Below are 25,516 nucleotides of genomic sequence, written 5' to 3'. Positions count from 1 at the left end.
ACTACTGCAGCAGTTTAAGTACCTCAAAACTGTGACGACAATTATAAGCAGCTGCACATTTGTCAATTAATGAATTCAAAACATTAATACATTCCTGTGATACCATTTTCACTTCATGTAAACTATTCTGTTTGCAAACATCGTCACTGCTGTAGATCGCATATAAATAGCAGGTTCCGGCCAAAAATAAATTATGAACTGTAACCCATGTATAGTTGATGCATTTACTTGCATGTAGCTGGTTATAGCAATGTATTATTTCTTTCGAAGAGTCTTGAAGTCGTATGAAATCAGGAACCGATAACTTAGTATTCTTCGGGGAAAGTCCATGAATCATTAATACTGTATGGTTATAATTCAAGTTAAAAAACTCCACGTTAAAATCACAATTCATGTCTCTTTCAGTCTTAGGCAAATGGAGCTTCCAATTTTTCAATTTTTCAATTATATCTAATTTCCATTCATGTAAACCAGAAAAATTACGTGGTATATCGGAGTCTTCATATAAAACTTTCTGCACTTCACCTTGAATTCGTCTCATTTCGAAGAATGCTAACGATATGGATTTATATGTCAGTGAATCACTTTTAAGAAGTGGTGGGTCTTTCGAATTATTGTTCTCAATTAATGAATCATCTAAGGCAGAAGGAAATGGAGTACCAATACTCTCTTCAGGGATACCGACAGGTCTGCCTAAGTAAAAGCAAATCTGTCTATCCAATGCATATGTACACCAAAATAGCCGTTTTCTTTTATCTTTGGTGAAATAGTCTATTGAATTCGAATTTTCGATTGAGGTCTCCTTATGCAATCCCAAATCCACACAAACCCTTAATGCTAACCCAAGAACGTACCAGACCCCTGGAACAGTTGGTCTCATAAGAGAATATAATGTTAGTAATAGGATACTTTGTAAAGACTCCAATTTATCCTCCGACGAACTTGCTGTTTCAAAGTATCTGTTTGCTGCTATTTTAAAGGAGTTTGATATATTCGAATGATATTGTAGATGATGAACGGAACAAGAAATAGCAAAGGCCATACTTAAGAAATATAATGCTTTATGAAATTTCTCTGGTGGAACAATGGCGTTGGAGATTTCATTTGGGTCCACGATATTATTAGTAGTTTGTAGCCGTTTTTGAAATTCTTGTTTATATTGAAAAAACCATGTGTCTTCATCCCTAATATTCTCTGCACCTTGAAAAAACGATACATTTATAGGTGTATAGTTATTGGCTAGTATTACGTCCTCGTCTATTTTACCATAGATCGGGATGAAATATTTTCGTATGAACTCTTCCCGGTGAAATATCGGTAACTGGGGGTTTGATTGTGAAAAGAAAATCTTTAAAAATTCCTCAGCAGTGCGTTTTGGAGGCAATATAGCAGGCAATGCACTAGTGTTTTCAAAATTCACTGTTGGATTTAACTTATCTTGTTCCTGGCCTCCCTTGTGACTCCTTATTGCAGTGAACATCAATTTTGAAAACGAAATTCCTGAACCCTCGAATATTGATGCATCAATATTCTCAAATGGTATCTGTTGACTCAGTACTTGTGGAAGTCCACCTAATTGACTATCTCCAGAATAATTAGTTATTGAATCATCGTCTTGTAGCGGCTCGGCTTCCTCCGTTACTTGGGTATTATTATCATTGAGGTCTATTCTTCCACCGCTCATCTTTTCTTCTAATTGCATGATCCTATTTTCCAAGTACATTACGTAAGATCTAGGGACCTCCCGACCTGTAACTGAATCCAAACCTACACATTCAGCATCTGCTTTATCGCATTTCGTACACTTTGGAAAATTTTGGTCACATTTAATCTTCTTGAGCCTACATCTTTGGCATGCTGAAATTGATCGGGAAATTCGTGACATTTGTGGAAGAAATTGCGATCGTTTCTTATTAAGATCATTTCCCTCTGAATTGCTTCTCTTAGCTGGCATTTGGTAGTTAGTAAATACAATTCTATTGTTTACTATTTAAAATTTTATGTATATTTTAGCGATGTTGATGTTGATTTTTTTCATTGATCGTAAATCTTGATAAGCTTTTATATCCAAGCCGCACTGAAATCTATAAATTTAGCAATATAGATAAGAAAAGATTTCTTTATTTTAAATTGATCTAAAATATAAACGAAATAAAATATAAAATAATAATACACAAGAAGCAATTTCTGATATACAAAATTAATTTAAGTGCTTGATATCAACCTTATCTAATTTGAATTTGGAAGATAATCTTGGAATTAACACTTCGTAGCCTGCAGTCTTACATTCAAAATCATTTGGATCATCTTCAACATGTAATGTTGTCACCAATGAATCCGAGTTCAAAGGATATTTAGCATGAGTAGAATCGATTTGTTTGTTTTTCAATGTATCCTGAATAGCATCTGAGATAGGAGCAGGGAATTTACGAATATCTGTATCAACTTCTTCTTTGTAGATCGATTGTTTTGCAATGATTAAATCAGCCCAATTACGCTTATTTAAGAAAAGATGATTTTCTCTAGGCTTTCCATCTGGGTCTTGAAGGAAGAGGGGAACAACATCTTCATCTGCGTTTCTATTGAAATGATGAATTTTTGATCTCTTTTTCAACAATGTAGCCATCGCATCTGGTGGAGGAGCATTAATAATTGCCGAAGACGTAACATTGAAAATTAACCTTGGATCTAATTCTGGGTGCTTAAGGACATCAATATTTTCTTTTTCGATGTCCTCAGGGTAATCGGTTAAAACATGGAAGTTTGGATAAGTGTGGATCTTAGACTTTAATCTACCGATACAACACAAGTGAACATCACCCGATAATATAGTGACTCTGACACCATGTGACGCACCAAAATCAACCAACTTTTTAACCAAATAATTTCTTTCACGCTTGTGGTTTGCAGAACACCAGTGATCGTTTAAATCATCTAATACTTCAACCCCGCCATCAAATTCATTTACCAACCCCTTGCTAATAACGCCCTTCGCTGCTAATGCCTTAATTGGTTTCAAAACAGGCGAACTTAACATCCATTCTAACCAGACTAAACGAGGGTAAAGAATAGGCACACCTAACATGACTAACAAATGCTTAACCTCAGGCGCATTCTTGAATTCGTTCTTTAAACGTTCAAATACCTTCTTATACGTATCAGGTTTGACAATTTCATTTAATTTTCTTTCAGTTCTACAATCCAAACCAAGCAAACTAATTTCCTTACCTAATCTAACGTAGTTCGAATGGTTTTTCTGATTAATGTAAGGACCTGAGGTATCAGACAAAATCCAGGAAGGCTCAGCTTTAGGTGAATTATGAATATTCTCATGGGGTGACATATGGTGTTGGAATAACATGTAATATTTGTATGCAACGTTACCAACAGTCTTAAAATAGTCTTGAGACATAGTAGAATTATGGTACGATCCAAAACCATCTATGATATCATGGTCATCATAGATATTCACAGAAGGAATTTGAGACATGGACATAGGAAATAAGGCTTGGTATGTTCTACCATTCGAACCTTCCCAGAAACCTTTACCAAACCACGCCATATAGTGGTTCAAGTAGTAGTTTTCAAAATCACGAATAGTTTGATCATCCACCTTCATCATTCTCTTCTTCATAGGATTTCTTTCGCTGAACCATTTTTGCAAGTTCTTGGAATGCAATTTAATAGAATCAGAGTAGATCTGGTCCCCTCCTCCTAACATGACATGGTAATGTTGTTTAGCATGTTTTTGCAAGACATCAAACCAAAGTGATGACTTGTACTCCTTTGGATCGCAACCCAAAGAAAACCCATTACATGAATAGGAAATCACATTCATAGACTGCTCGAGCGATGGGACGAAAAACTGGTATGACTGTTTGTAACAATCATTGATAAAATACTTGATCTTTTGTTCGTAATCGACCAATGTCAAATCAACATTAAATCTCCAGAATTGAAATCCGTCCTCCGTAAAGAAATTAGTTCCTGGAAATTCCCCTACTGTTAAGGTGGGCTTGCTTCCCTCATCCACAGCTGGCCCAATTTGATACGTAATCTTTGGTTGCACGGCATCATTGCTCTCAACTTTTGTAACAAGCAAGATAGTGGCTCTGTAGTTCTTAGTGTTTTCCTCCAATGTGCCGACTAATTTCAAAATAGGTCCACATCTAATGTCTAATCCTCCAATCGGTTCTCCAATCGGCAATTCCTTAGGCACATTTTCGCCGGTCAGCTTGTTAATGTATTGAAAATCAGCAATTGGGAGTGGTTCAAACCAATTCGTAGCATCAACTGTCATCCTACCTATACGTATATCCTCTATATCAAAATAAGTTAAATTATTATAATATCAATAATTCAATTGGCTTAAGTAGCAATAAAAAGCTGGATGAGATAAAATTTGGAAAACAATGCATCGTTTCATTCCTTCATATATTCTACCCTTCATGAAAACCACCGAACAGTGTATGGTCACACCATAATCTACATATTGTGTACGTCTATATACATAAATACACATCCATACAAGTATATATCACTCGACATATTTAGACATGTTATCATCTATATAAGTCTACGACCTGCCATTAATGCCATTCTGGTGAATATATGTAGCAAGTTCTTCACTGGCATCACCTTATGTAATGCAGCAATTCTGTAACAAGTAATTTTCGTAGCCGAGAAATATGACTATCTTCGTCGAGATATAATATTGACACTATGTTGGATTTGAACTTGTCAACCTATTATTCGATAAATGTTAATCCTTAGTAAGTGGCATTCCATGATCTATGATAGGGTATGATGTGGTACGAGCAAAACCAGCCGCGCCAAACAGCGAGAATGAATGGATTACATAATTGGATTATATGTTGTAATGGTGCATCGGATGTCTTTGTAGGACCCAAGGATGAAAGAATCTACGTAGATGTAATGGATATAAAGGAAGTATAAATAAGATATGAATACGATGTAAATATGATATGGATACGATGTAAACTTGATAAAAAAAGCTATGGGAAATAGGACAATTTAGATTGCAGGGTGGATCATTGCTTTTTTTCTCTTAATAAGAGTCTTCCGCTTAACATATCGGCCACTTCGATCATTTCTGTCCAATGGACCACTCTGCCCTTTCTCAAGGGAATATTAGCGTCTTTAGCGAATAAGGCTTCGACAGAGTTGAATTTGATTTGGGCACCCTGGATTCCAAGCACAACAGCAGAGCCGTTTTTCTCTTCAAGAATGTGTTCAATACTGTTTTTGACATTAGAACGACTTCTTCTGTTCGTTTTGGTGGCATCCATGTCCAGAATCAAGCCTCCTAATTTCGTGTTCCAGTCTTCGATGTATTGACACGACTTCACGGCAAATCTGCATGCATTTACTCTATCCATGGACGTAGGAGTAAACCCCTGTTGGACGTGACCCGGAACAGCAGTTCTTGTTTCAAACCTTCCACCGGCAGATTCCTTAATTATGTCGGCAATGAGATCTGTAGTATACACAGAAGAAGCTTGTTCATTTCTGATAATCATTTTCCCGTTGTTATATTCACCTCTGTCATCTTCGAAAACCTCGTACAAAAGATCTATGTCCTCTTGTATAGTTTTCAAGTCGATTTTGGATTCTGGGGTATATGTAGCAAGTGATCCAGTGATTAAACCACAGTATGAGGCAACAAACCCTGAATAACCACCTTGAACCTCAACCACGAATACTCTTCTTCTAGATGAAGACGCTGATTGCTTTACAGCATCACAATATTTAAGCAATTGATTCATACAGGTGTCACCACCCAACGAATATTCTGTACCCGGCACGTTATTAGACACGGTTGCAGGTATAACAACCATCGGAATATTGAAAATAGGATATTCTTGTTTTTTTTCATCCAATTCATTTAAAGCTGAAAAACTTTCAAAGCCACCGATTATTATCAAACCTTGAAGCTTGAACTTTTGGAAATAGTATGCAACGTTACCAAAATCCTCACTTGGTAATGACCTATTAGTGCCAATTTCCGAACCACCTTTGTTATGCCATCCTTCGACATCTAACCAACTTAATTCCTTTATTTCACCTTCATTGATTAATCCACTAAAACCGTTTTGAATAGCAAATAATTTATGACCTTTAGACATACAGTATAAGGCTGCAGCTCTGGTTGCCGCATTCAAACCCGAGGATGAAGCCCCAACATGAACGACACCGATATTCAATCTTTCTGCTTCTGGTAATATTTTCAGGCCATCATCATAGATTGAAGACGATAAGAAGTGATGATATGCATCCTCGAAACTAGAGTCTCTTAAACTCATAGCTTTATCGAAATCTTTATTTTCAATAGCAGTCGCGACAGACTTAGTTAATTTAACTGCTTCGATTAAAGGCTTTCTGACGATCTTGTTTTCTAAACTACCGATCATAGGTGAAGGGTCATCAGGAGTTAATTCCAATACAGCTTTAACAGCATCAACACCCTGTAATGTTGCTAACAAACGGTCATATGCTACGGCTGTACCACCTCTTTGAACGTGGCCTAAGGTAGTAATTCTGGTATCTAAACCTAATGCAACAAGAACTTTTTGAACCTCATCAGGGGTAATCGGGTTTAAATCATCATCAATTGCCCCCTCTGCAATAATAACAGTAGTGTTTCTTTTACCTTTTTGTCTATGTCTCGAGCAAACATCTTTTAATTCGTTTTGCCATTGGCCTGCCTTTGGTGGTCTTTCAGGAATGAAAATAAAGTCAGCCCCAGTCGCAAGACCCGACATCAAACCTAACCACCCACAATGTCTACCCATAACTTCAACAATAAAAGCTCTCGAATGAGAAGAAGCTGTAGCATCAATGTAATCAACCATCTCGGTAATTCTCTCCAATGCTGAATATGCACCAATAGTAGAGTCTGTTGAAGCCATATCGTTATCGATTGAGCCAACTAATCCAACCATTGTTAAATGTCTATATGGCTCTACTTCTTTTGTGGTAAAAGTACCGTTACTAACCAATTCTTCTACTAATGAAGGCCATTCGGATCTAAATAAGTCAGCTCCGGTCAATGAACCGTCACCACCACAAACAATCAACGCATCGATACCGTTTTCAACCATATTATGAGCACCTTGTAATCTACCCGGACGTTCACGAAATTTAGCACATCTCGCAGTACCAATAGCAGTACCACCTAATGATAAGTACGATCTAACATCGGCCCATTCCATTTTACGCATCAAATCACCACCTTGGACTAATCCTTCGTAACCTTCATAAATAGCAAACACGTCGCATCCATAATAAATACCAGCTCTTACAACTGCACGAACTGCTGAATTCATACCTGGCGCATCACCTCCAGAAGTCATAATAGCAATCTTTTTCTTTTTCTTTTTAGTCTTCTCAGTTGGTTGATCTTCGACACTCTTATGTTCCAAACGATCTAATGATGAAAGTAATTTTTCCGTTTTATACTTCAAATAGTCTTCTGGAGAATCGAATGACTTTTCGGACAACGGGTTTTCGAAGTTCGAAAAATTTAAGGTATTCCCCATTGGATCAACGACTTTGATTACGGTGTCGCTTGGACTTTCAAATTCGGTGTTCAAATCCTTCGTCAAAATATCCTTGACCTTTGGTAAATCAGTCGTAAAAAAATTCAATTCTTTAGCAGTATTGCTTAAGTCATCCAAAGTAGACAATCTAATCTTAAGAGTAGTCGCCGAGTTTAATTTTTCACATCCATCCCCATCATACACCAGCAACTCTTGCCAAGGTCTAATGAAGCCATTTTCGTCTGTATTTTGCAATGGAAAAGACTCCAACCAAAGTTCCTTTAAGGAATCATTCGAAATCCCTATCTGCAATTTTGGCTTACTTTCTGAGTTGTTCGTTATTTTAGAAAAATTCTTGGTTAATCTAAATCCTAATTTATTATAGAAATTAGCACTTTCTTCGAATTCTTCATTCTTATTCGTAATTAACGAAATAAAACTAATTCCTTCGATATCATTCCTCGGAATAGGCATCTTTAACTTATTCTATTAGCAATGTCAAGCGAAAAAGAACTATAAATGTGTATCTTTAATTCAATTAATCAGTGATTGTACCGCCCTTCTCCGTCTCTAATTGACAAGTCTTAATGGTCAAATATGCTTCGAAATTGACTAAAGGTCTTGTCTACTATATTAATGTTCTTGATCATCCGATGCACCAACTCCGGAGCTTCTGAAGCCGAATTCAATTACGTCATATGCACGACTTTTGTTTATTTATTCTATTAAAGTACTAGAAGTAATACTAACAATTCGGCAGCTACAGCCTCTAACATAATAATCCATCGATTTCTATTCGAGACACCTATACTGGTAGCTGCAATGGTGTTGTTTTGATTGGTTTCTTCGATTTTTGTGTCAGAAGGTGTCGCCTGTTGATATTTTTCGCTACTGACGATTTTTGGCTTACCTACAGACGGCGTAGTTTTCTCTTTGGGAGTTCGTTCATATTTAGAGTCTTTATCATTCTTTGAACGAACGCTTGAATCGAAGTCTCTAAAGGCATTTTCTGTTATTTCGAACCTGTTCCGGGATGCCCATTTATTATCTGAATTGTCATTCGTAATCCAATCCTCCAAGCTGTCGCCATACCTATGTTGGAAGCCAGTTGAGTAGTCAACGACATGGAGATTCTTGATGTACATGGTGTATGGTAATTCTTCGTAGTTTGTTCTACCTCCAGACCAGTCAATCGTTCCTGGCTCATTCAATTCGTCACCCCCGGCCCATAAGCTAAACTTGATATACATAGGTGCATGGGGGAACCCTTGAGGGTGGTCGTTCGTCACGACTCTAATGACTTCTCCATCAAGCAGCCAGACAATCTTGTCCTCCGTCCACTCGATGCCGTACTTATGGAACTCGTCCATAGGAGGGACGTCCATTTCGTGGTATCCACCTCTATCATGCGTAGACGTATTTCCCTTTATAAAAAAGTTGGTTTGGAATGCATAAGGGTTACTGCCAAACGTTTCGGCCACGTCAATTTCATCCAAGTTCTTGCTCTGTAGATAAAAAGATGAGATGATCCCCGATCCATGCGAAGCCTTTAATTCGACTTCGGCCCTGCCGTACAAGACTTCAAAAGTTGACAGGATTGACGGGTTATCAAACCTCTTGCGAACCGAAAACTTGAGTCCCGAGTCATAATATTGAACAATGGGTGGATCTGACGAGACCTGAAGATTTTCTTGTCCCCCAGCGAGGAACTGCTGTGTAGGTTTATGTATACCTTGAGCTTCTGCTACACAATTAGGATCATCCAATGAAGTGCATGCTTCTAGCAATTCGAAATCATTGGCACCGATCAATAAGCACCTCCCTAGAATCAGTAATATAATTGCGGTTATTTTGAAATTCATATCTTGGTATTGTATCTTCCTAAATGTAAGATTATGATGGTATATTTGATTCAAAAAGTAGATTCAGATAATTGTGGTTTTTATATTGCAGCAATTTTTTTTTTGTAACCAATATGCGGCTCGAGCGTAATAAAAATTCTGATCTTTCGATCAGCATAACGAAAACATCCATCTAGCAGAGGAGAAAAATGTCGAATGAAGGAATCGAATATTCGGAAGTACATAGAGTTTTGCTTACTTACATAATATCCGTTCGATATATCAGCCATAATGAATTAGACCAGAAATTTGGTACGATTGTACAGAAGCTTAATCCGGACCTATTAAATGATAAGACATTGGAAGATGTTTTACAAGAGCATATAACATCAATAAATAGTAAAGTTAGCTCGCATGGACTTAAAATTGACAAGATCAGACATCAGGTATCGGGGCAGCTATATTATGTGATAATTAATACTGTATCTAATGAAGTGGTTAAAGGAAATACAAATTATTCCGTAAACGAACTTGATACAATCAAACAAATAGTAGATGAACTAGTTGAGTCAAGTGGTATAGAATTTTCCATTGGAGTTGTGAATGCGACGCAAAAGGTTGCTGGTAGTTTAAACAAGACTATGAAGGAAGCCGGGTCAGTGATTACCAAATTTATTGATGACGGATGGTTTAGCCTTACATTTAAAGATCGATTAATATTGTCTATACGATCACTAAGTGAATTAAAACGATACTTGATAGATAGATATGGAATAAGTAATTCAGAATCTAATGGCAAGATATTTAGTTGCCACCAATGCAATGAAATTAATACTTTGGGAATTGGCTGCCCTGTGGTTGATTGTCAAATAAACTTTCATTACAAGTGCTTAGATATTTATATGAGGAATGAATCTAATAAGGGAAGATGTCCCAACTACTCTAATTGTTCGTACAATTGGCCAGGAAATGAATTATCAAATATGGATCCGACAAGGATCGGGGTTGATCCAAATTCGTTGTATAATTAATTAGGTAGCAATCTATACGTCAAAGCTATCTAAGTATTCCGCTTCGATCTCATCAATGAGATCCCAGTACCATCCTTCTACTACATTTTCGTTATATCTTTCGCTGATCGGTCTTACATCCTTATTTAAACCAGCAATTGGGAATTTAAAATCAGGGCCAGGATTAATGCCCACAACCCCATCCTGAAACACGGAAAGCATTGGATAATATCCTAATGAACCGTCATCTGTATTTTTGTAACTAGAGTTTTGCAGTTGCCTTGTATTGTATGAGACATTTAATTCGCTATCTTCAAGATACGTAGGTAAGAACGAGTACAAGTTTTCAAACATTACCCCAATTTCAATACCATTTTTAAATACGGAAATCTTAGAATTTGGTATGTTTTGTAAATTCGTAGCTTCCCCTGAGTTAACTGCATTTTCCAAAATAGCCTTCTCTCCAAAAACCGTTACAGGGTTTAACAAATGATCCATTTTCTTTGTAGTAGTATATTCATATTGTTCATAATATAATGCATTTTTATACTTGATTGGGATTTGATCTCTTGAAATATTATCATATTTGGTATATTTTTCATCGTCATTATCGATTTCACTATTTTTCTTTGTCTTACGCTTTTTCTTACTAGGATGATTGTCATTAGATTGGGTATTTTTTTCTCTGAGTTTCTGGTTAATAAAGCTTTCAATTGCCTGTTTTTGTTCTTTTAAAGGTGGTAACTCAATAAGCATACCAATTACATCACCGCTTTTAAATCCGGCAGTGTCTATCTCTTTGCAATTTTTCATGAAATCCATTGGCCTACTTAATGTAATTTTCTGTCCATTTAAATCCCTTAATCCATAGCCATAACCGTCAAACCCTACTGGGGCTTCTAAACTTGCTTCTTTGCGAGCGAACCCAATTCGTACGTGGCTCTTATCGCCAGTAGTATTTGCATTTATAATGTTAAATTCAACATAATGTTTTCCTTCCCTGACACCAATATTACTTCTCACTGATCTCCACCCTTGCAAAGTTGATACAGAACTCATATCATTATTGAATATTATACCCTGCGATCTATCAAAATAACTTGGACGGACGATGAACGGAGGTAAGTCAGTTGTAGAGTACAAGTTCGATGGAAACAGAGGATTGGGTTTACAAGGTTTATATTTAAAGCCTCTTTTGTTAAATGGATGGTCATCAGATTGATAAAAGCTATCTTTATTATTCATTTTCTTTATTAACTGCTTAATAGGTTCCTTCCCATCGTTCTTAGTTAAATCCAATTTCTTAAATGGAACGGGTTTTAAACGAGGTTGGACTATCACATTGTGTTGTTTCTGTTTCAACTGTGATTTCAAAGTGTTATCGTTGTCCTTCTTATCTTTTGATCTGGTCGAATATTGATGAGGTGTGATAGACATTGGGATTGGAGCCTGTGCTTCATTATCAAGGGTCTCCTCTTTCACCTGCGGTTCAATTGAAGCATTCATTGATGGCTCCGTAGGAGCATCCAATTCAGGTTGATCTGATGTGTTTGTTTTATCAATTGTCTCCATAATGTATGCTAAATTGAAATTTCTACTTCTGTTAGCTTGTTTTTTCATATCACCACGCACTAAATACTCGCTTTATTTTTGGAATAGTTTTATCCTATATACTATTACTACGCAATTCACGATTAAAGAAACTCTTTGTCTTATATCTACCCTATCCTATCCTATACATTTCCTAACATTTTATTTCTTTAACCCAATTTTTTTCCAAAATGATTTTTTTCTAGGTTTTTTGTCTTCGTCACCGCTTCCAAGAGATGCATTGTCTGGTTTTGTTGACTTCGTTGAATTAATCGAATTCAAAGACTTTTCTTTTTTATTGTTCCTTAACTTGTCATTCTTACGTTCTTCTTCTTCGTCATATGATATCATTGATTTCACTTTATACATTTTATCGCTGTTGTTCTGATTATTGTTGCGATTCTGAAACTGTGAATTATAAATAGAATGCATTTTATTGTTGAAGATAACGGAATCGTCAAATTTTAATCCACCCGATGACAGGTCTCTGCTTTTCAAAGCTTCGAGATAATTATTCAGCTCACTTAAAGACTTGTCTGAAATTGACGATAATATACGTTGGAATTTATCCACGCTATCCAAATTCAATAAATTATTAACCTCCGTCTTCAAATCTAAATCTAATTCTGTTAATTTTTCTTCAGTGGGCGATCTTACATAACTTTCAATTGACTCGTTTGATGAGGTATAAATAGATGTCCCTGAGCTTTTACTTGAATTTCGGGGCATTTGGTGAAATTTAGTTACATTTCCCACTACTATCACCGGAACAGTGGAATACTTAATAATATAAGAACTAAACTTGATCATGTAGTCGTCTTTCGCTCTTTTCTGGAAAGTACCAGGTGAAGGAAGTGAGTGTCGTTTCAAGTCACTAGGAAGTGAAGAGCGTGGAATGCCTGTAGCTACAGTACTGGGTTTTGATTCCGAATTACGCTTCATTCTTAAGGGATACTTGAAATTCAAGTTGGTAGACTTATTGCCGATTATTACCAACATTGGTTGATATTGTCTGAAAATGTGGGCAAGCATATACTTGATGCCAGTCTTATTTTTGGTGGATATTGCCGAGTCCTCAGATGCTTGATCAGTGATGAACTCCACCGTGATCTTAACTCTTAAATCCACAGGTAATTCACGGGTTATATAATTTAACAAGTTTTCACATTTTGCTAGCAATAACTCATCGGCCGTGCGTTTTTTCTTCTTCTCCTGCTGACTTATAAACTTTGCGGGAATGAAACTCGTAACTACCAAGTAATCACCATCATTCAAAAATGATGGTTCTTGCTTATTTCCTATCATTAAGAGCCAATCGAGGGAATTCCATGTATGCTTTCTTCCTGAGATGACCGTGAGCAATGTTCTACTCGCCGTTGTCAGATCGTAATCATTATGTTTAACCGAGAGGCTTATCGATTTGTAGTTATTCTCGTTGGATGAAGGATATGTAGCCTTGCTAATTACATTGGCCGATGTTCTCCTGGACGAAGGAAGATAGTAAGTTTTCTGAGAGTCGAATCGAAACTGCCCCACATCCGAAACCTTGGATTTGGTGTTGATATACTGGGGGTCCAATGCCATCAACTCTTCGTCTGACATACCGACGTACGATTTACGTCTCCCAGGTTCTACTTGTTCGTCATTTCTGTCCTCGTCGTCGTCTTCTTCGTCGTCGGAATCATATATCGCAGAAGTCCCGCTTCTGGCGATCTCGTTCAAGTCTTCGTGGTAGTTTATACCGTCTGTCTCACCGACTTCTAAGTTATGCTGTGCCTGTACTGGGTTGAGCTTGTTCTTCAATATCGATTTCGATGGTGGGTCTGGCAAATGGTACCGCTTGCGCGAGCTGGTATAATTGTCTCCTCCACCACTATACATCTTGGGAAAATCCTTAAAAAGCGATGGTCCCGATGTTCCTGACCCAGGACTCCCATAATTGATCTCTTTGAACCGTATATCTACTCCCTGGCCGTTGTTCTTAGTGTAAGGCGTCGATAAATCATCCTCATCGATATAATCGGGGCTTAAGTTGTTAAATGATACCCGTCTAGCAAATGGCGATTCTGCCTGTGGTTGTATCGTTGAAGTGGACATTCTATATCCGTCTACGAATAGTATATGTCCTAATTACTGATCCAAATCAATTAAATCAGTAAAAACTGTCAAACGTAAAGAATATTATATGGTGCCAATCCTTGTATTATATACAACGAATGCCAAGGACCAAAACTGTATTGTTTCGCATGAAAATAAATCAACTGTTTGCTAATTTCATATAAATGATCTAGGACTTGCACTAGTCGGTTAGTTATATACTGACGTATTCTGCGTTAAACACTCAAGTAACCTGGTAATGACAGACTATAAAAAATTACATACAATATACTGTACTAGTGTAAAGTTGTACCAGAACCAGCTTTTACCCAATTAGACTCGCAAGTTTATGCCAATTTCCATCGTACCCCGTTTATCTTATCGGTAAGGTCATTGTCACAAGGACATTAAGCACCAGCGCAGGTATCTCGTGCGAAATGATCATGTAAACCAGTTCGCAGGGGTCATAGATTTTAGAGGCGTAGGGAGGCAATTAGCTTCTACAGACAAACTAAGTTAAGCGAATGCTACGGCTGGAGTGCGTATTTAGGGTGGTTGGTAGACACTATAGATTAAATATGGAGTCCTTTTACTATCACTATTACTATATTAGTGCACCAATATTAGCGGGGTGTTAGTATTCACTATATTCATTGCAGGTATAATACAACACACTATCTAGTTATATTATACAGTATAGAGAAGCATCTATTGGTACAGCAACTCGCACTATAGCCTATTTCTCCTCGTCCTCTTTTTCCAACTAATCATTAAATGCACCATGGGCTCAAATGATATAGCTAAATACAATGCATCCACGATAGTTCATCGTAAGTGCATCAGGCTTTATTTCTAGAGCCCTTCCAAGAATAGCGCAAGGTTCGTTTACACAAAACAAGAAGTAAGTGAGCCATTTGGCTCATGGCCTGATGACAGCGCAAGGAAAACAGCAAGTCTGACACACTTGCGCTTCTCGGATTTCCTCTTTCCGGTGTACGGATTTTCTTATTGTAACATCCATACATATGTTGTATATGTAGGCCACCGGAACTTACCCCATCGGTGGTTGTTGGATGGGCCGGTGCATCTGTTGTTAATTTATCGCAATATTGTAGATTATTATCTATTGTTACAATTGTAGATTGTTGTGATTCCTGAAGCGTTGTGTTTTAGACAGGGCTACACAGAGAGGTGTAGGGTGTTTTAGACAGGGCTACACAGAGAGCATACGGTTGAAGTTTTACCTTTAGCAATCGGCCCTACCTCATATGTACATACCAGACGCTATCATTATCCCAAACTCTTGTTTACATTCCCCTATAAACCGGTCGATATGCATAACTCGGCGAACTTGGTGGATGGTATCTGCATAATACTGTCCGTTTGCGGATCCTCGTCTACATACGTTTCCTATCAAGGGAAAAAACACTTCATCGTATGCAGGAGCCCTCAATCCCTGCCCGTCATCTGCCCGACACTACACTTAAGACTGTCTAAGGTCCGAAGCAAACGCGCGTTGCTAGCATTTGGGAGATTTCTTAAGTCAGTAGACCATTGTTATAATAAACTATTTATTGTTCGTTGAAGGTGAAGGTGAAAGTCTCCCTCACCCCTTCAAGCCCATCTCTCGGCCAGCGGACGCCCAGGCCCAAATGTGAGACATTCTAACAGTGCGCCCCAATTACGAGCTACCTGCACCGCTACCTTTTGTGACCTTACATGGTAGCTCAACTATTGTTAACAAGCGAAAAGTGCCACCGTGCACCGTTGAGCCCATGTAAACAATGGTGGACTCAATTAGGTACGTCGCGCATCTCTGTCAATTTGCAGCCGATACAACATGCCTGCTATTGGGTAGATTTGATGTCCCTCGGCTGAATGCGTTCCTACTACATGCTTTTCGCAAACCCAACCCCAACTTCCCTACGACTTTACCTATTATGTAACTAGCTCTGGTGCAAGGGTACTCGCACTTGCATCTAGTTCGCGGTGTGTGCGGCACTGGCAATTGTCCAACCGTTACACTTTTGCTCCCATGTCATCGCTTATTTTGGCCTATAACGGACCCGCTGGTCTAATTGCATCGGTGTCCACACTTCTGATCCTCTAGATGAGCTTATGGGCTTCCCCTGTAGCCCGTCATCCTCTAATACGTCTCCTGTATCGCCCTCCCATCGCCTTTCGAGCACAAAAAAAAAATGGCCCGATAGTCCCGGATATGGTCTGATGGGGTACCGCACCGTGCACTGGAATTCCAAACGTTGGATAGAAACCACCTGATGGTTAAGGTTTAACTATGCCAAACGTTCAAACCATATGTCAGTGAACCAGTGGCAATCTTGCATCGATCCTTCGAAAGTTACCGGAGGTCACCAAGTGTAGGTCGCTTGCAGCGTAATCACCCATCGACACACAACCTAATGCGTACTCTTTGCCCCGTATTCCTTCCTACAATTGCTGGTACTCCGTAAATCGCACGGTGAGCCCAACCCAGACGAAGGGCATTTTTCGCTTGCACCAAAAAGATCGTCGTGTGCATAGGTTACCAGTACATGTAATGTGTGTGATACTGTGCATAGGCTAATCCGTTAAGTAATCCCCAGAATTCATGTAGTAGTCTTTCGTACGACGTTGGTAAAAATTTTCGCCTGGTTGAGTTGGCTTTGTGGCATAAGTCGCATTGCATTCAAAAATAATTTGCAGGATATATATACAACGTAAAATCTTTTCCTGTGGAAGTGTTAACATTATCGGCGGCTAAGGAAAAATACCGATATTAAATAGATAATTTAGCTTGGATAATAAAGCGACAGAAAACATTTAGGTGGGCTGTTTAATTGATATAAAAAGAAAAGTTCAAAGCTGACGCCTACGACCCGTACAAATATCGTCGGGTAAACCAACTTATATTGGAAAAAGTCAATTATATGGCATATCATAACTTATAATTCATCTCAGGAGTCATATTATAAGTTTTTAAAGATAGTGACCAGCAATATTCAAATTTGACGCAGATTTTGCTCAAAAGAGGTCAAGAAGACTATTATGAAAAATGAGTAAACGGCAAGAGACCCCTATTAAGAAGAATGCTTTTGTTCATAAACTTTATTCGATGTTGAACGACCCGGAGCTCACGAATCTTATCTGGTGGACTAGGGATGAGGACAGCAATACGTTTGCACTCAGTCCCGGTAAAGACTTTGCGAACGCCCTCACCAGGTACTTCAAGCATGGGAATGTGGCTAGTTTTGTGAGACAGTTGCACATGTATGGGTTCCACAAGGTATCGGATCCAAGCCATACGAATGTTACCGCTACGAGCACCAATGCAGAGTTGCCCGTGTGGGAGTTCAAGCATTCAAGTGGCAAATTCAAGAAGAACGATGAGAGTTCACTCGTGTACATAAAGAGAAGATCGTCGTCCAACAACTCGAGAAATGTGTATAACAACGAGAACGATGCCAACGTCGTGATTCCGACGTCAACGCCCTCCCCGGAGCATGCTCAGTTTATTCAGGAGGGTGGCCATCCTTATTTGCCACAGGGCTATTACTTCTATAATGGCCACCAGGTAACCCATCATATGTCACCACATATGCAATTCCCTTCGGGTGGTGTTCCCCCTCAGCTGCATCAATCAAAACACCCCCAAATGTACTATACCCAAAAACCCATGCCATCCTCGATTCCGCATGCTTATTCACAAGAAAATACATTGAAGAAGCCGAAAATGCCAGATATACAGAGATCCATATCGCCGCAATCTCAACCAGGCTCGCAGCACCAGGCACCCCAGGTGCCGAAACCCCACCCTGTGACACATATTCCTCAACCACCAATATCCCAAGCACAGCTGCAACCACCACTACAAGACGCCACTAAACCATCTCATCCTCAGCCAGACGCACACGACTCACAGCGACCTCAACATTATACTCCAAATCTACAATTCAGGAAAATATGGGAGAACGACAATCTGCATTCGAGACCTCGTAATCCGTCACTATTATTCGATCCTTTGGCCCCAGTTCCCGTAACATCTCAATTGCAACCATTACAGCAATCGCAAAATGCGGAACAACAATCTCAGTCAAGCTTCTCCTACTTGTTGTCTAGGTCAGATTCACGTTCATCATATGCGAGCGCGAGAGAGTCGTTCACGAGTACTAGAGACTCGTTTGTTAGTAATAGAGACTCGATCGCTAGTGGCAGGGAATCGCTTGCGAGTGCAAAAGATTCAATTTCGAGCACCAAAGATTCGTTCAGTAGCGCCAGAGATTCGTTTGGCAACTCCAGGGACTCTTTTACACTTTTAAAGGATCCAGATAATAGGCTTTCCATAAAATTGCCACCTCCTTCTTCAATTCATAACCCATCTTTTTATCCCAATAATTCAAACTCCCCATTTTCCATGGCGTCTGACACAAATTCCAATGCATCGACTGTTACAAGTTCGAACCTACCAAAGGCACCTTCGAACGAATTTCCATCAAGTTCCACGTCTATGTCTACAATCAAAACTAAATCAAATTCAATTCCAGAAACATCTACAACTGCTAAAAGACCTTCCATTTTCCCATCACATTCAGTTCATGAGAAATTAAGGCCTTCATTAATTGAGTTACATTTTGGCTCGTCTAGCAAAGCATCGATTTTAAACCCGCAACATGACTCAATTGGTTCGCAATCATCTCATAATTCGGTATTTTCAAACAATTCCTCGTTATCTTCAACATCGTCATTTCATAGAACTTCATCGTTTGGTTCAATTTCACATCATCCAATCTTCGCCAACAAGAATTCTATTTCAATTGCACCTCATGAGGTATTACCGGTTACTTTGCTGTCGCGTTCCATAGCAGAACAAGAGGTGTACTCTGATTCAAAGGATTCTACACCACCTTTAAAAACTCCAAAAGTGCTTCAAATGAATTCACCTATCAAGAGGTCATCGACTACAGCGATCCCAACTACCAATGGAGTTCCGGTTGCGCTGAAAATTAGATCTTTAAATAGTTCACCATTGTCAAGACTGTTGACTAATGAAGACTTAATAGCAGTAGACGCTACAAACCTAAAGTCGTCCAATACAAAGGTATCTATCCATTCCTTATTAGATGATGGCCAAGGTGAGGAAAAGATTTTGTTACCAAGCAAGAGCAGCCGGTCTTAAAGAAGTGAAGGAAGTGATTGCCGAACTCAATGAAGAAAAAGACGTCAATGAAGATACTGAGATGAAAGACGTTCAACCTCATTCTAATGGGAATGATGATCCCCAGAAGCATGACGACAACCAACACTCGAAATCGCTAGCCGATCTGAAGAGACAAAAACTTGACTAAACAAATGTATATTATTATTATGCTTTTCTTCTATAATCTAGTTTTATATATGTATTAATACTTAATGATATTCTTTTATACATTGCATGCATGCATGCTGAAAGACAGTCTTCTATGTAAAGTATCAAAATGGCCGTTTCTTCTTTATTTTGGACTCGAATAATAGATTTGAGCCTTTCTTCACCGAACGATTTTTAGCCATCATTTCTTCGTCACTGTCACTATTGTCTATGTTCGTATCCTGTATTTTTACTTTAGACTTGGAAGTATGCATATTCTGGTTAGATCCTCTCTTCTTTACCTTGTCTCTATTGGTGTTCCTCATTTTATTCATTAATGCCATCATGGGTTTAGAATTAGTCTTCCGTAAATTATCATTTGAATGATTTCCGTCTTGTAATTGCTTAAACTTTGTCTCATCAGAATTTATGAAGTCTCCTATATTTCTGTTCGATTTATCAATATTACTTAACCCTGACCCTTGTGGTATGATTGGCAAATTAAAGAATGAGTTCTTCTCTTTATCGTCATGTACAATTTCATTATTGGGTTGTAACCAATTTAATATCTTACTATTGGTTTGTGAAATGGCTACTTGAAATCTCGCTTGAAGCTCTTCTTTTTTCTTGATCTCTTGTCGTCTATTAACTTTAGACATTATTAATTAAGTTATATGGTAAATCTAGCTTATGACACCTGTGATGCCTAAAATAAAAAAATTAAATATTGTAGAATTAAGTCCAAAAAAGAATGCGCAAACCCGGAATCGAACCGGGGGCCCAACGATGGCAACGTTGGATTTTACCACTAAACCATTTGCGCTAGAAAGAAAAGCTCCGCGACGGGGAATTGAACCCCGGTCTACCATGCGACAAACGGTAATTCTAGCCACTAAACTATCACGGATGTTTTATGTTGTGTTTGTTTTTGGAGAGCATTACATATTCATTCTAATTGAGATAAAGATGAATATATTGTTATTTGACTAGTTAAGTTATAAAGTATATTCTATTATCCAGCTTTGTACTTTTGCTCCTATGTTCTCTCTTCTATAATGATTACATACTTGGTAGTATAAGTAATTTTATTATTTACTGAAAAATATGCCAATTTTTAGAGAAATTTTAAAAATACATAATTTTATGATATTACTTATAGGCTTATGATTAATTTAAGTAATAATATAGCAAATATATATCCGTCATTAACGGTAATATGACATGACGTTGGGACATACATAAATTTTTTTGGCTGCAATTTTTACCTTTGATATATGTGAAGGAAAATGTTGAAAAATTAAGAATTCAAAACGAAAAAAAGAAAGATGCAACTATTATACAAGCGTAGATGTGCCATAAGAAGTAATCACTAGGGTATTACTTCTTTCATTACTGTTGGGACATCAAGATTAGCATTCTAGAAATCAACCATTTTTATATGCAGTGATTTAGCTCTTGAGAATGAAAAATATATGATAAGAGATAGATCTATAATCAAGAAACAATAAATGGGAGATTAATAATAATATGGTAGTATTAGTAATCACTCATACGTCTACTTTTGCATCATATCTAATAGCATTTTCGATATTTTTATATTATCGAAGTAGAAGAAGATCTATGAAGATAATTGTGGTTGAGTTAAATACTATCAATTTAAATAAAACCAACCACGATATAAAACCATGGTGTGGTGTAACCACCTTAAATAACTTACATTTTGATAACCATGATTTTGTTTTCAATCATTTTCTATTTGGAACCCTACTACTGTCTGAATTAGGAATGTTGGCATTGAAACTGGTAAACATTTCAACAAGAATTGCAAATAAACGGCCGCTAAATATGGATATCCCCCTAAACAGCCAGAATGATGTTATCCAGGTATCGTTATCAGATACTAAGTCGAATACAGTGGGACTTATTTATCATCCTATACTTATAATGAACAAGCTTAGATTTATAATGTCCTCATCAAATCAGGCAGTGTTTACTTCACTTGCCAGTAACCTGAATATTAACAAGTTGATTGATAGCATTAAAAAATCAGAGCCGTTTGAAGATGTAATATCTTTAGACTATATTGATGGAGAACCCGAGCCATTGAATAATTTTGGCTTTTTGATACACTCAAACTTGATGAATGTCGAGTACATGAACTCGGGAATGCAGATATCTAAAAAACCACCAAGCTATATACTATGGCTTCCTAAGTTTAGAGGCCACTTGGGAACTCCAGGATATGGCCCTATTCAGCACCAAATTAATCGCCATCCTACCCATACTCGAATTAACATAATGATGAAAAATGATAACAGCCTCAATGATAAGATAGTTATGGATATAGATTTGTTTTCTGGATTGAAACTCGCTGACTACACGCTAAAAGTTATTGACCAAATGATTAATTTGGGTAATATTAGTCTAATTACGAATAGGCTATAGACAATAGCTGCAGTATCATATCTGACACCAAAACTAACTAGAATATACAGTATGCACACGCAATATTATAATAAACAACTTTAAACAGGTAACGTATTAATACCAGCCAATCTATCAATAGTAGGTGCAATCATAGGATGACTTAAAAGATCACCAATATATGGAATAGATCTTAAGAATTGCACTATGGTCCCGAAGAAATCACCAAAAAGACCTAATATCCCAAAACACTCAATAATAAACCCTATGAATGATCTCTTCGCCAAAATTAATAGTATTCCTGTGCAAAAACATAAAGTTCCTCTCATCTTAGTTGGTCTAGTAAAGAATGTGACGGTACGTTGTGGCCCAATGATTAAAATCAACCCAATTACAAACAATATGTTTCCCAACGCCAAAAATGCTGAATCAAAAAATGCCATTATACCAAACAAGAAGAAGAATATTCCCCCAGCAGTGAATCCAACACCGAATTCTATTTCGGTTAGTACTATTTTTATTCATAAAACAACTTGAACAAGTTACATACTTTGTCTTTCAGACAACCAAATCATAGTATTATATTCTTAGTAAGTGCTATTAAGTAGTTTTCACTGCTCTATTATCAGAATACTGTTGATATAATTCATTAAATATAAAATTCACGTGACCCGCATATGAAACCATTACTTAGGTCTATTGTTTGCCAGTTCAATGCCCTTGATTCACTAGGTTTACAGCTATGAATTCACATGATGACGATATAAATCCAGCAGAGCCTCCACCATCATACGAAGAAGTAATCAAGGAATCAACTAGCGGCAGTTACTCAAGACCAAACCCCCCACCACCTCAACCACCACGGCCGGAGTCTTTTAGACCACCCCAGCCACCAAGACCTTCAAGTTCATCTCATTCGAGGCATAACTCACCTGCACAACCAGCAGCGTCTGCACCGCAGCGACCCCCAAGGCCTGCTCAGAATCCGAACTCGTTATATACCACTAACGATCGCCTACCATTTCACTATCCAAAGGGATTTCTTTGTCAGAAGTGTAGAAATTCGGGATATAAGGTCAAAAATGGGAAAGTATGTAGAGAGTGCTGGGATAGGTTTTACTTGAAAAACAACGCATATAACCCTAATCCACAATTACCTTTTAAGTTTCCAAAGAGATATATGTGTGAAAAGTGTAATAATACAGGGTACAAGTTGAAAAATGGCAGATCATGTCAGGATTGTTGGGAGAGATATAGTCCCAGAAATCCATATCAGCCGGTATCTTCGCTGCTGTCATTTAATCCATTTTCTATCACACAGAATGCGATTATGAATTCAATGTCTCCTTATGGGTCGGGGCCGGGGCCATCTTCATTACCTCCAATGCGGGTCAACCCCGGTGACCCAAGAATAGGTGGTACATTATGTGGGAGATGTAGAGGAACTGGTTTAATAACGTTCTTTTTGGATGACGAGTTATGTCCTGTTTGCAACGGGATTGGAAGAATATTGTCTGGTCCTCCCATGCAACCTCCTGGGCCGCCTCCAGGCCAATACCGCCCTATGCCTCCAGGGGGACCCTTTGGACCTAACCCATATATGGGAGGTAAACGCTAATGTGAATATGAACCCTTTAACTACAATTACATACATACGTTAATTGATTATAATAATATACATTTAAATCTTCGAAAAGGAATGAAAATTATATTTATGGGGATAATTAGTTATAATTTGAAGGATATTTAAATCCAGTTAATTCGTAGAAGTTTTCTTTAATATTTCTAACCGATACGAACCTGTTTAAAATATTGCCACTACCAGCTTTATCGTTAGTTCCAGACATTCTAGCACCTCCGAACCACTGTTGACCAACGACGGCACCTGTGCACTTGTCATTAACATAGAAATTACCAGCAGAATAACGTAACTTTTCTTCAGCCAATCTAATGGCTTCACGGTCTCTAGCAAATACTGCACCAGTCAAGCCATATTTAGTACTACCATCGATTTTGTCCATAATTGATTCATATTCTGCATCAGGATAGACATAAGTTGTGACAATTGGACCAAAGAATTCTTTAGTCAAAAATTCGTGATTTGGATTGGTGGTTTCAATTAACGTTGGTGCTATGTAGAAACCCTTTGATTTATCGTAATTACCACCTTGAATAACAGTTAATTCAGGATCAGCTTTTGCTTGGTCGATCGCAGCGGCCAATTTATCAAATGATTGCTCGTGGATGACAGGACCCATGAAATTTTGCAACGTATTTGGGTCTGTGCAGTTACCGACGGTAATGTTAGACATAGATGCAACCAATCTTTCTTGAAATTCAGGCCAGATCGATTTAGGGACGTATAATCTTGATAAAGCAGAACATTTTTGACCCTGAAATTCAAAGGCACCTCTGATTGTTGATAACACTGCATGATCTAAAGAAGCAGAAGGATGGATTAAGTGGAAATTTTTACCACCGGTTTCACCCACAATTCTTGGGAAGTCACGGTATTTATCTTCGGCCACATTATTAGAAATCTTGACGTACAAATTCTTGAATACATCTGTAGAACCAGTAAAGTGTAATGCTGAAAAATCTTTATCGTTCAAGACTAAATCGGTGACTTGATTTGGCTCACCTGGAATGAAGTTAATAACACCTTTAGGTAATCCAGCCTCTTCCAAAATGTTTAATAACAAGTAATTCGATAATGCAGCAGTAGCGGAGGGTTTCCAGACGACAGTATTACCCATCAAAGCAGGAGCACCAACTAAATTACCAGCAATGGCAGTGAAATTGAATGGTGTAACTGCATATACAAAACCTTCTAACGGTCTGTACTCAGCACGGTTCCAGACACCTGGGGCCGATGCGACGGGCTGTTGACCATACATTTCCTCGGCATACTTGACGTTGTATCTGAAAAAATCTATCAATTCGGCGACACTGTCGATTTCGGCTTGGTATACGTTCTTTCCTTGTCCCAACATGGTTGCAGCTAACATATCGTATCTATACTTCGTGGAAATCAAATCAGCCGCCTTCAAGAAGATCGCAGCCCTATCAGTCCATGGGGTCGCACCCCACTTGGCCTTTGCTTGCTTTGCAGCCTCAATTGCTTGTTGGATCTCCTTTTCACCAGCCTGTGACACTTCCGCCAACTTCTGTGAATGTCTGGCTGGGTTCACCTGTGTCATTTCGTTAGAATTGTAGATTTTCTCCCCATTAATCACCAATGGAATCTTCAATGCTCCGTTATCGGTAAACTTGGTAATTGAAGCCCTAAGCAAGTCCCAATCCTTTTGGTGATTGAACGAAAACTCCTTGACTCCCTCATTTCCAATATGTGGTGGTACTTTTGGATGTGCAATTTGTGATGCCCATCTGACTTGTTGTTTGCTTATCAACCTGATCTCATGTCCTAACCTTGGGGTAAGTTTAGTTGCAGAACGAACTGCCGTACGATATCCAGCTCTCAACATATTTTAGCTATCTTATGAACTTATTCAATTCAAGAAAACTAATTGTTTGTTAAATTGGGGGCGATTTGGTCTTCTTATATACTGGGGATCCGTCTTGTCGTTATGACCTTCAATCTTCCCCATCACGTATTCTAAAGGCATTTTATAGCGAGCACATTTTTTTTCGGGA

The 25,516-nt window shown here is 38.1% G+C and overlaps 14 protein-coding genes and 2 non-coding genes across 16 annotated transcripts; 5 read left to right on the top strand and 11 right to left on the bottom strand. All coding sequences in view use genetic code 12, as the record gives it.

The window, feature by feature from the left end:
- Position 1: 1 nt before the first annotated feature.
- On the bottom strand, positions 2-1,954 carry DEHA2G20812g (DEHA2G20812p; the record flags this gene model as incomplete). Its single annotated transcript, XM_462447.1, has 1 exon — positions 2-1,954. One exon carries the CDS (start codon positions 1,952-1,954, stop codon positions 2-4), a length of 1,953 nt encoding a protein of 650 aa, XP_462447.2.
- Positions 1,955-2,200: 246 nt separating this feature from the next.
- DEHA2G20790g (DEHA2G20790p) lies at positions 2,201-4,300 on the bottom strand (the record flags this gene model as incomplete). The annotated part of the gene is made up of 1 exon (XM_462446.1): positions 2,201-4,300. One exon carries the CDS (start codon positions 4,298-4,300, stop codon positions 2,201-2,203), a length of 2,100 nt encoding a protein of 699 aa, XP_462446.2.
- Positions 4,301-5,051: 751 nt separating this feature from the next.
- Positions 5,052-8,033, bottom strand: DEHA2G20768g (DEHA2G20768p; the record flags this gene model as incomplete). Its single annotated transcript, XM_462445.1, has 1 exon — positions 5,052-8,033. One exon carries the CDS (start codon positions 8,031-8,033, stop codon positions 5,052-5,054), a length of 2,982 nt encoding a protein of 993 aa, XP_462445.2.
- A 251-nt stretch (positions 8,034-8,284) lies between these two features.
- DEHA2G20746g (DEHA2G20746p) lies at positions 8,285-9,421 on the bottom strand (the record flags this gene model as incomplete). Its single annotated transcript, XM_462444.1, has 1 exon — positions 8,285-9,421. The coding sequence occupies one exon, from the start codon at positions 9,419-9,421 to the stop codon at positions 8,285-8,287; it is 1,137 nt and encodes a 378-aa protein (XP_462444.2).
- A 188-nt stretch (positions 9,422-9,609) lies between these two features.
- Positions 9,610-10,431, top strand: DEHA2G20724g (DEHA2G20724p; the record flags this gene model as incomplete). The annotated part of the gene is made up of 1 exon (XM_462443.1): positions 9,610-10,431. One exon carries the CDS (start codon positions 9,610-9,612, stop codon positions 10,429-10,431), a length of 822 nt encoding a protein of 273 aa, XP_462443.1.
- Positions 10,432-10,443: 12 nt separating this feature from the next.
- Positions 10,444-12,030, bottom strand: DEHA2G20702g (DEHA2G20702p; the record flags this gene model as incomplete). Its single annotated transcript, XM_462442.2, has 1 exon — positions 10,444-12,030. The coding sequence occupies one exon, from the start codon at positions 12,028-12,030 to the stop codon at positions 10,444-10,446; it is 1,587 nt and encodes a 528-aa protein (XP_462442.2).
- A 132-nt stretch (positions 12,031-12,162) lies between these two features.
- DEHA2G20680g (DEHA2G20680p) lies at positions 12,163-14,097 on the bottom strand (the record flags this gene model as incomplete). The annotated part of the gene is made up of 1 exon (XM_462441.1): positions 12,163-14,097. One exon carries the CDS (start codon positions 14,095-14,097, stop codon positions 12,163-12,165), a length of 1,935 nt encoding a protein of 644 aa, XP_462441.2.
- Positions 14,098-15,430: 1,333 nt separating this feature from the next.
- Positions 15,431-15,682, top strand: DEHA2G20658g (DEHA2G20658p; the record flags this gene model as incomplete). The annotated part of the gene is made up of 1 exon (XM_462440.1): positions 15,431-15,682. One exon carries the CDS (start codon positions 15,431-15,433, stop codon positions 15,680-15,682), a length of 252 nt encoding a protein of 83 aa, XP_462440.2.
- Positions 15,683-17,149: 1,467 nt separating this feature from the next.
- On the top strand, positions 17,150-19,270 carry DEHA2G20636g (DEHA2G20636p; the record flags this gene model as incomplete). The annotated part of the gene is made up of 1 exon (XM_462439.1): positions 17,150-19,270. One exon carries the CDS (start codon positions 17,150-17,152, stop codon positions 19,268-19,270), a length of 2,121 nt encoding a protein of 706 aa, XP_462439.2.
- A 293-nt stretch (positions 19,271-19,563) lies between these two features.
- Positions 19,564-20,097, bottom strand: DEHA2G20570g (DEHA2G20570p; the record flags this gene model as incomplete). Its single annotated transcript, XM_002770632.1, has 1 exon — positions 19,564-20,097. One exon carries the CDS (start codon positions 20,095-20,097, stop codon positions 19,564-19,566), a length of 534 nt encoding a protein of 177 aa, XP_002770678.1.
- Positions 20,098-20,190: 93 nt separating this feature from the next.
- On the bottom strand, positions 20,191-20,261 carry DEHA2G20614r. Its single transcript has one exon. It is a non-coding gene; the product is annotated as a tRNA-Gly (tRNA).
- A 12-nt stretch (positions 20,262-20,273) lies between these two features.
- Positions 20,274-20,345, bottom strand: DEHA2G20592r. Its single transcript has one exon. It is a non-coding gene; the product is annotated as a tRNA-Asp (tRNA).
- A 620-nt stretch (positions 20,346-20,965) lies between these two features.
- Positions 20,966-21,883, top strand: DEHA2G20548g (DEHA2G20548p; the record flags this gene model as incomplete). The annotated part of the gene is made up of 1 exon (XM_462436.1): positions 20,966-21,883. The coding sequence occupies one exon, from the start codon at positions 20,966-20,968 to the stop codon at positions 21,881-21,883; it is 918 nt and encodes a 305-aa protein (XP_462436.2).
- Positions 21,884-21,963: 80 nt separating this feature from the next.
- On the bottom strand, positions 21,964-22,437 carry DEHA2G20526g (DEHA2G20526p; the record flags this gene model as incomplete). Its single annotated transcript, XM_462435.1, has 2 exons — positions 21,964-22,358; positions 22,413-22,437. The coding sequence occupies 2 exons, from the start codon at positions 22,435-22,437 to the stop codon at positions 21,964-21,966; spliced, it is 420 nt and encodes a 139-aa protein (XP_462435.1).
- Positions 22,438-22,604: 167 nt separating this feature from the next.
- DEHA2G20504g (DEHA2G20504p) lies at positions 22,605-23,480 on the top strand (the record flags this gene model as incomplete). The annotated part of the gene is made up of 1 exon (XM_462434.1): positions 22,605-23,480. The coding sequence occupies one exon, from the start codon at positions 22,605-22,607 to the stop codon at positions 23,478-23,480; it is 876 nt and encodes a 291-aa protein (XP_462434.2).
- Positions 23,481-23,586: 106 nt separating this feature from the next.
- Positions 23,587-25,347, bottom strand: DEHA2G20482g (DEHA2G20482p; the record flags this gene model as incomplete). The annotated part of the gene is made up of 1 exon (XM_462433.1): positions 23,587-25,347. The coding sequence occupies one exon, from the start codon at positions 25,345-25,347 to the stop codon at positions 23,587-23,589; it is 1,761 nt and encodes a 586-aa protein (XP_462433.1).
- Between the last annotated feature and the right edge of the window lie 169 nt (positions 25,348-25,516).

This window comes from Debaryomyces hansenii (assembly GCF_000006445.2).
Source record: "Debaryomyces hansenii CBS767 chromosome G complete sequence".
NCBI lineage: Eukaryota > Fungi > Ascomycota > Pichiomycetes > Serinales > Debaryomycetaceae > Debaryomyces > Debaryomyces hansenii.
The sequence above is the reverse complement of the archived record's forward strand: the minus strand, read 5'-3'. Positions and strand labels throughout refer to the sequence as shown.